This window comes from Ostrea edulis, chromosome 8 (assembly GCF_947568905.1).
Source record: "Ostrea edulis chromosome 8, xbOstEdul1.1, whole genome shotgun sequence".
Lineage (NCBI taxonomy): Eukaryota > Metazoa > Mollusca > Bivalvia > Ostreida > Ostreidae > Ostrea > Ostrea edulis.
Window position 1 is genome coordinate 8,498,869 of NC_079171.1, and position 12,048 is coordinate 8,510,916.

The following is a 12,048-nucleotide window of genomic DNA, read 5'->3' on the forward strand; positions in this document are numbered from 1 at the left end:
TGATAATACCTTAAATACACGAATGCTAATGTACACAATTACATATATCTCTTACATTATATAAAACTATAAATTCATGTCACAGATTCCATTTCTTCACAAAAACATCAACATAACCATTTTTAAATGCTAACTGCCTTTCTACGTTGTACAAATTTGTGGAAGTGTTAACAAAGTTTTTCAACAAATGCGGAATGGCTCTATATTTGCAACGATATACAAATACTTTAAATAATAATCAATTGAATTGATCATTTCATTTTCTGAGCTAACCAGCAAAAAGTTAGTTTTATCAACAACAATATTTACTGCCAAAAAAATCCCTAAACCAGGACTGCATATTCTTTTACATTAAAATAACATTTTCACAAAACGCATAGTCTAATAAACTTACATTCGATTCATAATAATGCATTGGCTTAAAAAAAAAAAACAACTTTAACATGAATCGAAGTATATGTGCCAGTCAAAATTTTACATATATGTATGTTTGAAAAATAACGACTGATTTGATGACCTTGTGGGTTTATTTTGACAATTGTCAGACAAATCAAAGAAGTTCAGATGGTTTAAAACGCAACGGGCATACCGCAATAATATACCAACAATTCGACATTGCATATGTTTAACGATTTCCTGTTTCAATACAATACGCAGATTTAAATGTCCAAGTAAGCTGCTGACAGTACGAATCAGCCCTCCTCGCAGAACTTCCATATGTAAAATTTATACGGTATCAATTTTGATGCACCAGATGCGCATTTCGACAAATAATGTTTCTTCAGTGATGTTCAACCGAAATGTTTGAAATTCGAAATAATAATGAAGTTTTAGAGCTATTATAGCCAAAAACAGCGTGCCAAAAAAAGTGGAAACAAATTCGTCTAATCCTAATGTATACAATTACATATATATCCTAGATCATCAGAAATCTTTGAAATGCATTTCATTTCATCTCAAAAACATCACCATAATCATTTGTAAATGCTAACTGCCTTTTTACTTTGTACACATTTCTGCAAGTGTTAACAAAGTTATTTAACAAATGCGGATTGAATCTACATTAAAATAGCTAAAATAGCTCTAGCAATTTATCGCTATTTCGGATTTCAAACATTTTCGTTGAGCATCACTGAAGAGACATTTTTTGTCGAAATGCGCATCTGGTGCATTAAAATTGGTAACCTATGTTTTACATTTGCCACAATATACAAAATACTTTGAATAATAAGTAATCAAACCTTGCATTGGCCATTTCATTTTTTGAGCTAAACAGCAATTTTTATATCAACAACATTTACTGCCAACAAATCTCTAAACTATAAACTTACATTCGATTCATAATAATGCATTGACGTTGGAAAACTTGAACATCAATCGTGGTATCTGTGCGAGTTAAAATTGTCCATATATGTATGCATGCAAAAAAACCCCTGAAATAATGGCCTTGTGGGTTTATTTTAACTCAGGCAAATCAAATAGTTTCAAATGGTTTAAAATGTAACGGGCCTACCGCAATACTATACCAACCATTCGACATTAAATACGTTTTACGATTTCCTGATTCAATACAATGCGCAGATTTAAATGTCCAAGTCAGCCGTTGACTGTACGAGTCAGCCCTCCTCGCAAAACTTCGATACGTGGTGTTGAGGCCTGGATCTTTAAATTATGTCTACATTCGCCACCGTTTACTTTTAGAAAGCGCCGATATTTCGAAACCTCCATGCACATCAAACGTTAATATTTCTAATCTCAGAAAAAGAACACCTTAACTGTCACTCACGTAGCATTACATTGAAACATAAACTGTTTTTATTTCATTTAATGCCCAATTGTACTTAGTATTCAATGACGTTGTACATGTATACTATAAAAACCTTTAAAAGAATAAACAATACATAATATACATACAAACACACTCTACATCTACTAAACTAAAAGCCTTCAAGCAGAGACTGTTTTCATTTCATTACTCTTGCCTCACATGGGCTTCCATGTTCATGACACTATACTTCCCATTAAAGATCTACGCCACAGTCTTGTCCCGTGACCCGTGACACAGTGTGAATGAAAGTTTTCTCCATAATCTCTCTCCACAGGAAGGACATTGAAATTATTTGTTTGGTATGTGCTTGTTGACAATTACAACATCAACAGACAATAGTTCATTTATAGACATTACGGTGTATTCCATTTGTTTTGGAAAATTTAGACGCCGATTCGCCGGATTTGAAATGAAAAGAAAAGTTGATTTTTAATTTATAAAGATGGCAACATCACTAGACAGTTCTTCGATGGAGGATGTTACATTGTGTTATATATGTTTCAAAAAGTTCAAGTCGCCGAGGTTTTTACCGTGTGCACATTCCTTCTGTCACGGTTGTTTATCTTCTTACATTGACAATGTGTGTAAATCTACGGAGCCTCGTTTGGGATTCAATTGTCCATTATGCCGCGAGTACATACCCTGTTCTGGCGCATTTGATAAGCCAGATGCACGGGCGGGGCTATTTCCGTTGAATGAAGTTTTAGAGACAATCGTTATGAAACCTGATGGGAAATTATCTGATGCCTGTTTACGAGAAAACGAAAGTGAAAATGCTATCGGGTTTTGTTTGTATTGGACTGAATATTTATGCAAGATGTGTACCAAATATCACAAAAGGTAATTGCTCTCAAGATATCATACCATATGTCAATTGAACGAGATGAAATCTGGCAACATATTTCCCGAATCAGGAAATATCCATAGTTGCCCAAAACATAAAAGGGAAACTGTCAAATTCTTCTGTAACGATCACCAGCAGTCCTGTTGTTCAACATGTATAGGAACAAAGCACAGAAAATGCGAAAGTATTGATACTGTTGAAGATGCGGCAAAAAATATAAAACAAAATCGCCAACTGGATGTTCTTTTGGGTGATATGAAGAACTTGGAAAAGAAACTGACAAAAGCAAAGGGCGAACAAGAGATAAATGTAGCAGAAATAGAGAATTCAGTGGACGAAATCATAGAGAAAACAGAAAGGGAATTCAAGGAATGTGTTGATCACCTAGAAATACTGAAGAACAAACATTTAGATGAGGTTGCAGGTGCGCTGAAGAAAGGAAGGGGGAAGTTAAGTGAATGTACAAATGTACTTTCTGATGGTATACAGTGTACAAATTACTGCTGCCGGAATATTGAAAGAGTTAAAGAGACTGAGAATGACGCTGAAATGGTGATGACGTATTACAGAGTGAAAGAGAGGCTCTTACAGCTGAAACAGTTTAAATGCACGAAGAAACAGATAACGATATCTCAAAAAAAAGTCACAAGTTTTGAAAGAAGTGAGAAATATGGAATCGTTTGGAGATATTGAATATGCTGAATCTGATTTTCGCATCACGTACGATGTAAATGACATTGCGTTATCTTTAGTTAATGAATTCAGCATTGATGGAGAAAATTCGATTGTGTGGACCGGGAATTTTCTGTCCAATGGTAACTTTGTATTTGCAGACTACATACCTGATGGCCGTTGTTTTATTTATAACAAAGACTGGAAATCCACGGAAGTCATTGATGGACTGAGTTACCCTTTTGAAGCAATACACTCCGGAGAAGAACTGCTGGTGACGTGTGATGGAACGAAGTCTATAGAAGTTTTTTCTTTGTCTGATTTACATAAACTGCAAAGTATCAATATCAACAAAACAGTGTATGGAATAACAAAACTCAATGGAGCGTGTTATGTGGGATGTGGAAATAAGATTATAAAATTGAATCTGTCTGGTGAAAAACTTAAAGAATATAAAGTCGAAGGCAATTACAATATTCACATAAGTACAACAAAAGATGGACATATTGTGTACAGTAACTGTTCCCTGAATACAGTAACCGCCATCACGGACCAGGGAGACACCGTGTGGCAGTATAAACATATCAAAATGAAAGTACCCCGTGGACTTGATGTAGACTCTGTCGGTAATATCTTTGTTGCCGCTAGAGGAAGTGACAATATTCACGTGTTGTCTGGCGCTGGCAGTCTCATTAGGATTATCGAGGATATTCCACAGCCAATGTTTATTAAACTAATGGAAGAGAGGAGTATATGTTGTGTGTGTAGCAATCGCGAAATCATGAAAGTGTATAAACTGTAGATTTTGTTAATTTTGTCGTAATAAAATATTCAGAAAAAAATCAACATTAATGTTTATATGAAAATTGTCTTATCCATATACATTGCTAGTATTACCTTCATTCTAGGAAACTTTGTTATCTCACAAGAATACTAATGAGTATCAGCTGTATTTTTTCTGCCTTAAATTACATGTACATACCACCGTTTTTCAGATAAAAGCAAAGGTTAGCCTAAAATTCTTGATAAGGAATGGAAAATTCAAACTTAACTTTCAACATAATAAATACCGTGGATGGTATGGAGAAGTGACGGTGGAATATTGAGACTTAAAACTTATAAACTAAAATTGCCTAAATAAATTTGCCGAAACTCTGATTTCTTAAAGGGGTGGAACTCATCCGTTTAATTCATAACTTTTACACTTTTATTTTTCTCTTTCACTACTGCTATCCAAAATAATGGTAGAGACGACAGTAGGCACCCAATTATGATGCATCTTTATTTACATATGTAGGGGATCACAGATTTTGGATTTGTTTTAGCATAAACAATATTTGGTCTGGTCTATCTAATTGTCCAATTAATTCTGTTATTGAAGTTAATGTGAAGATTTGCTCCTGTGTCAATGCTTTAAACTATGGATACAATGCTAGATATATGGGATCTCACATAATTCGTGATTTGATGCGACTTATATTCAACGAGTTGTGTGTTTTCTCTCCCTCAGACACAAACCATAAGATATTCTTTTTATCACATGTTAACCCCTAAGGCTATTCATTTATGTTGCTGTATTGTTGAGAATTTTACTTCCTGACATGTAAAATTGACGTTTATTTGTGACGTCACAAACGGTGTAGGAAATAATAGGTTACATGTATGTAGTGATATAACCATTGAATACAGGAGTAAACATCTGATAAATGTCGTGGACAACATACTGACGGGAATGGACTGATGTGTGATGATAATTTGAATTTTTCTTCATGTGGGACAGAACATGTTGACATTTTTCATTCTACATAATATTCTAAATCATTACAGTTTGTCATTCTTTCTGTTTTCATGTCCTAGGAATAATTTAATGTTGCATGTGTTACATTTTCACGGATAACCTTGCTAGAATGGGAGAAATGATAAAATCACAGAAACAAATTGCATATTTATTTGGTATACAACTAAAATTTAAGTTTCTGATCCCGGTTTATGGCGTTCAGCCTCAACTTCCTCAAAGGCGTCTGACTTAAACTCAGATCCACTATGCTTATGACTGCTGTCATACGTAGATACAACACACATATCGATGCAACCCATTGTTTGGTTTCCATACTGTTGTAATTGGTATACGTGTACTTGGTACACACTACAAGGTAGCATCTACGACAATAAAGACATATAAACGTACACATACACACAGGTATTCAGGTTGAAACCTTACTTTACATTATCCATGGATAAATCCCACCATACACCGCTATACATATTAGTTAATTCATACTATAACAAGATACACAAAACTCTAGCAATTATATGCATATGAGTTACACAATACGATTCTTACAGCGAAACAATTATGGCCAGTACTACACGCCGTAACTTTACAAACAGGACTATCTAGCGAACACGTTTATGAAAAAGAAAACCGGTATTGAAACAATCACAAAACACATAACTAAATAAAGATAAGCTTTAGGACCTTTTTAACAAAAAAAAACAATACTATATAAAGATCGTTACATAAAAGTCACCTCAGAACAAGCTGAAAACGGGCAACATTTACAACAAAGTCAAAGTGTCTGCAATAGTTATTTTGTAATTGCTGTCACAACATTCTGGTGAAAGCGTGCTAAGATGAATTTGCCCATCCTGCATAACATCTCGGTTCCTACTGAGAGCACGGACTGGCGGTTTTTTGCTCCAATAGATTGGGGTTTAATAAAGGGGCATTTACAATTTAAAAGAGGCCACAAGCAGGATAAAGCTACGTTTGGTTTGACAAAACAAAACTGAACTAAAAATGAACAGATAAATAAAATTTAACGTGATATACATCATGTCAATGTTTGTATGTATACTATTGACAGTTATATGTACAAAGTGAGAAAACTCAAGAGAAAATGTCATGGAACTGCCTCGTAGTCCCAGACAGGATAAAACATTAAACTCGTATACACACTGCTAGTCTGTATGTTCGGATTTTGCAATGGTAATAGTTTTCTGTTTAAAACAATGTTTATATCTCAATCACTGTCTGATAGGCATGAAACAAAGAAATCGTCAGTGCTATTTCAGATATATATCCTTTATTTATATTGTGTATTGTTGATGTAGTACTGTTTTTGTTGTGTGAAAGCTACGTAGGGATATTAACATGGAACGGAAGTGAATAGATACGTGTGATGCTGGATCTTGTTATAATGGTTATTTTAGTGTAACTATATCAACACATGATGCTGGATCTTATTGATTATTTTAGTGTATCTATATCAACACGTGTGATGCTGGATCTTATTGGTTATTTTAGTTTATCTATATCAACACGTGTGATGCTGGATCTTATTGGTTATTTTTAGTTTATCTATATCAACACGTGTGATGCTGGGTCTTATTGGTTATTTTTATATTAGTTTATCTGTATCAACACGTGTGATGCTGGTTTTAGTTGGATATTGACAAATAAGATAATAATCAATAATAATAAGGTGAGAACGGTCGACAGGGGATGCATACTCCTCCTAGGCACCTGATTCCACTCTCGGCGAAATAAATGACAAAATCTTTTAATTTATTGAATTACTTTCATTGTGAGAACTTACGTTTTTTTCCCAAACCCTTAAAGGCCGGGAGTAACCTAGATAAATTAAGCATATATGGCAAGAGGACAGGGCTTAGCAATGTTATTAGAAGCAGCAGCAGTCTCATGCTTAACTCTACACGTGATCTGTAGCAGAAGATATTTTGAAAAGGGAGACCGACATGATTTATCAAAATAAACTAAAGTTTCCCCACATTTTTCTACCAATCTGCTCGATCTGGGAAGCACTGAAAGGATATGTTTGTACTTTAACAAAACTTCACCCAAGGAAATACAAAATGAATTCATCATTGTTATATCCATGTCTTTTAAAACATGTAGTTTTAGATAATATGATATACTAATACTTATGATTTTCCTCTTGGTACCTTTCAATTATAAGACGAATGGGGGTGTGGTGTAGCTGTACAATGTAGGACATATGCATTCAGGGATTATTAAGAAACACTTTGTCCATAATGATATATTTGGAGACCTACTATCTGTGATTGTCTCTTTTGACATTGTAATGCTCACACGTAAGAGTCCAGATTGAGAATAATTTTAGAGTGATGGTTGATCAATTTGGACATTTGGCATCATTGGTGAGAGACAATGGGAGTTACACAACTGGCCTAGGAGATTGTTGCTTAATCAGACAAACACCATGCTTGACATCATTCGAGAAAAGGTACCGGCAATCCTGCAAAACTCTAAAACAGCGATCAGACGGAACAGTCCTAAAGATTTATTTTTATAAAGTTAACCATTTTTTTTAAAGGAATCTGATTATATATAATTAAAAAATAAAATCTGGATTTACCAATGATCTTTGAGTAAGTGGGTTTTTTTTTCACATACGTTATACAGTGAGTTGATTACCATCTTTCCTCTGGTGCAATCCCTCTTACAAGCATTTGAGTCAACATCCAGTGTAACAATAACAAAAGATAATCACATCCACAAACTACCAATCTCTAGTTTGAAATACAAATTTAGCCCTGCTTCAATTTTTTAGGCAAAAATCAAAACTTCATGAGAATTTATATCTGAAATAGATATGGCCAATATATGCAGTTATGAAGGGAACAAGCATACCCATTTTAAAATTTCTGAACAACAGCTCAATCTTTATTGTTGCAAAATAAGTGTTGCAATCTTAATGTGACCAGAAAATTAATATATTCCACCATTTTCACCGATTGGCTGCTTTTATACCCAATTGCCGGCCTATAATTCCAATGTTATTTATTATAGTATGTTTTGATTTAACAAAAATAAAGCTGAACAAGACTTTACACATCAATAAATCGGAAAAAGCGATGTATTCATACACACACCTGAAAACAAATAACATAGTGCGGAAAAACTATTCAAATTTTTGCAATTGTTAATAAAGTAAATGAATTGGAATTATAAGAATCAAACATTCTTTTTGAAGAATGTATCGATGTGTAAACTCTGGATATTTTACTCACAAACTTAACATATAACTGCATCGCACTTTTATTCAGTTTGTGAGTAAATGTCCGAAGTTACACATCGATAAATTCTTCAAAAAGAATGTTTAATCCTATATTAAAATCTGCGTCATTTCATTAATTTCACCTCATATAAAATGACTAGAAATAGTATTTCAAATGACTACATAAGAGACATATTTCATGCGGTAAAAAAATCTGTAAAATTCCAAGAGCTCCCGGGGGCTTCGCACCCTTGGTCTCCACCAACGTGGTCACCAGACCCCCTGCCTCATTAACTTGCGCCTCCATAACAACAATTCCTGGATCCGCCCTTGGTATATACATTTTTAGGAAGTTCCGAAATTCTAAAAACTGCGTTTGCGTCTAAATTTAGTATTTCTAATCTTGGAATATCATATAGAGCTGTCATCCACGTATCACTGTATTAAATTAGCCTGTATATAAATCGAATTTAAACCTTAGCCCCCCCCCCCTCCGTTAAATTCAGATTAGGACTACTTATGTTCCGCATAGCTTTCCATCTTTCTGACTTCTCTGCCTACGTCACAGTTTTATCTCATTTCTGGAGACAGTTTATGCACATCGATGTTGCGGACAGTTTAGACTCTAGATCTACAAGGACGGTGAAATGTGTGCCTTTTGTGCTTGTAGGAAATGACAATGTCGACAATCGACACGTCATCAACAGACATCATGCTGTGTTCCAATTGTTTCGGAAAATTCAGAACACCGAGGTTACAACGGGTTCGCCGAATTTGAAATGAAACCGAAAGTTGATTTGTAATTTAAAGATGGCAACATCACTAGACAGCTCTTCGATGGAGGATGTTACATTGTGTTCTATATGTTTCGAAAAGTTCAAGTCGCCGAGGTTTTTACCGTGTACACATTCCTTCTGTCACGGTTGTTTATCTTCGTACATTGTTAATGTGTGTAAATCTACGGAGCCTCGTTTGGGATTTAATTGTCCATTATGCCGCGATTACACACCCTGTCCTGGAGCCTTCGATAAGTCAGACGAGTGGGCGGGGCTATTTCCTGTGAATGAAGTTTTAGAGACAATCGTTAAGAAACCTGATGGGAAGTTATGTGATGCCTGTTTACGAGAAAACGAAAATGAAAACGCTATCGGGTTTTGCTTGTCTTGTACTGAATATTTATGTAAGATGTGTACCAAATATCACAAAAGGCAATTACTCTTAAAAGACCATACCATATGTCAATTAAACGAGATGAAATCAGAGAACATATTTCCTGAATCAAGAAATATCCACGGTTGCCCTGAACATAAAAAGGAAACAATAAAATTCTTCTGTAACGATCACCAGCAGTCCTGTTGTTCAGTGTGTATAGGAGCAAAGCACAGAAAATGCGAAAGTGTTAATACTGTCGAAGATGCGGCCAAAAATATAAAAGAAAATGACAAACTGGATGTTCTTTTGGGTGATGTGAAGAACCTGGAAAAGAAACTGACAAAAGCAAAGAGCGAACAAGAAAAGAATGTAGCAGAAATAGAGAATTCAGTGGACGAAATCATAGAGAAAACAGAAAGGGAATTCAAGGAACTTGTTGATCACCTAGAAATACTGAAGAACAAACATTTAGAGGAAGTAGCAGGTGCACTAAAGAAAGGAAGGGGGAAGTTAAATGATTTTACAAATGTACTTACTGATGGTATACAGTGTACAAATTACTGCTGCCGGAATATTGAAAGAGCTAAAGAGACGGAGAATGACGCTGAGATGGTTACTACTTATTACAGAGTGAAAGAGAGGCTCTTACAGCTGAAACAGTTTAAATTCACAAAGAAACAGATAACGATATCTGAAAAGAAGTCACAGGTTTTGAAAGAAGTGAGAAATATGGAATCTTTTGGAGATATTGAATATGCTGAGTCTGATCGTCACATCACGTACGATGTACATGACATTGCGCTATCTTTAGTTTCTGAATTCAGCATTGCTGGAGGAAATCCGATTGTGTGGACTGGGAATTTTCTGTCCAATGGTAACTTTGTATTTGCAGACTACATGCCTGATGGCCGTTGTTTTATTTATAACAAAGACTGGAAACCCACGGAAGTCATTGATGGACTGAGTTACCCTTTTGAAGCAATACAAGCTGGAGAAGAACTACTGGTGACGTGTTATGGAACGAAGTCTATTGAAGTTTTTTCTTTGTCTGATTTACATAAACTGCGAAGTATCAATATAAACGAATCAGTGCATGGAATAACAAAACACAATGGAGCGTGTTATGTAGCATGTGGAGATACGATTATAAAATTGATATGTCTGGTAAAAAACTGAAAGAATATAAAGTTGAAGGCCGTACTATTAACATAAGTACAACAGAAGATGGCAATCTTGTGTACAGTAACTTTTTCCTGAATATAGTAACCGCCATCACGGACCAGGGAGACACCGTCTGGCAGTATAAACATCTGAAAATGATAGATCCCCGTGGACTTGATGTAGACTCTGTCGGTAATATCTTTGTTGCCGCTAGAGGAAGTGACAATATCCACGTGTTGTCTGGCGCTGGCAGTCTTGTTAGGATTATCGAGGGTATTCCGAAGCCAGTGTTTATTAAACTAATGGAGGATAGGAGTATGTGCTGTGTGTACAATGGTTGTAAAGTTCTGAAAATATATAAACTGTAGAATTCTATAGTTATGTCCTATAAAAAACAATTCCAAGAAAAAAGAACTTTAATGTTCATGCAAGTTGTCTCGTTGAAATTATTTGAAGATATTCAACAGTCAGTGTTTATTAAACTGATGGAGGATAGGAGTACCTGTTGTGTGTGTAGCAATTACAAAATCATGAAAATGTATAAAATGTAGATTTCTGTAACCTTGTTTAAATAAAATAAGAAAAATCAACTGTAGTGTTCACGCAAGTTGTCTTATACATACATTGGAAGTATTGCCTTCATTCAAGGAAACATTGTTATTTCACAAGTATACTCACGTATATCAGCTGTAAAGTTATTTTTCTTAAATTACAGGCACATAGTATTGTCACGTATATCAGCTGTAAAGGTTTTTTTTCTGTGCTAAAGTACAGGCACATAGTATCGTTTTTCAAATAAAGAGATGTTGTTGTCGGAGGTTAGCCGAGTATTCTTGACAAGTAATAGACAATTTTTCACTTTTAAGGTAATACATCGTGGGTGGTTGGGTAAAGTGACTGTGGAATTTCGAGACTCCAACTAAAATCGCCTAAATTGGTTTGCTCGAACTTCGATTTTTAAAAAGGGGGATGGGATTGGCAGTACTATCGGTTTAATTCTAAACCTCATCCCCCTCCTTCATTACTGCTATCCAACATAGCTGGGGGGGGGGGGGGGTGACAGTAGTCACTTAATATATCTTTATATGCATATTTAGGAGGTCGCACATTTGGAATTTTCAAACTTATTAACAGTTATTTATTTTTAACATACACAATTTTAGGTCTGGTCTATTTGATTGTCCAATAAGTTTTGTTATTGAAGTTAATGTGAATAAGTTTTAAGATTTAAATATAAAGATTTGTTGCTGTATTAATGCTTTAAACTATGGATAAGATGCTAGAAACATAGAATCTCCCATGCTTCGTGGTTTGAGATGATTTATATTAAACGAGTTCTATGTTTTCTA

At 34.9% G+C, this 12,048-nt stretch overlaps 1 protein-coding gene and 1 pseudogene across 1 annotated transcript; both read left to right on the plus strand.

The window, feature by feature from the left end:
- The first annotated feature begins 2,711 nt into the window (after nt 1-2,711).
- Nucleotides 2,712-4,146, plus strand: LOC125662149 (uncharacterized). The gene is made up of 2 exons (XM_056147418.1): nt 2,712-3,333; nt 3,425-4,146. Exons 1-2 carry the CDS (start codon nt 2,712-2,714, stop codon nt 4,144-4,146), a joined length of 1,344 nt encoding a protein of 447 aa, XP_056003393.1.
- Nucleotides 4,147-8,599: 4,453 nt separating this feature from the next.
- On the plus strand, nt 8,600-11,212 carry LOC125662079 (tripartite motif-containing protein 45-like; annotated as a pseudogene).
- Nucleotides 11,213-12,048: the final 836 nt, after the last annotated feature.

Bases quoted from the DNA above. Each gene is read 5' to 3' on its own strand.
- LOC125662149 (XM_056147418.1), top strand. From the start codon at position 2,712: ATGAAATCTGGCAACATATTTCCCGAATCAGGAAATATCCATAGTTGC. The intron at 3,334-3,424 runs GTGAGAAATATG...CGTTATCTTTAG, and splicing joins AGTCACAAGTTTTGAAAGAA to TTAATGAATTCAGCATTGAT.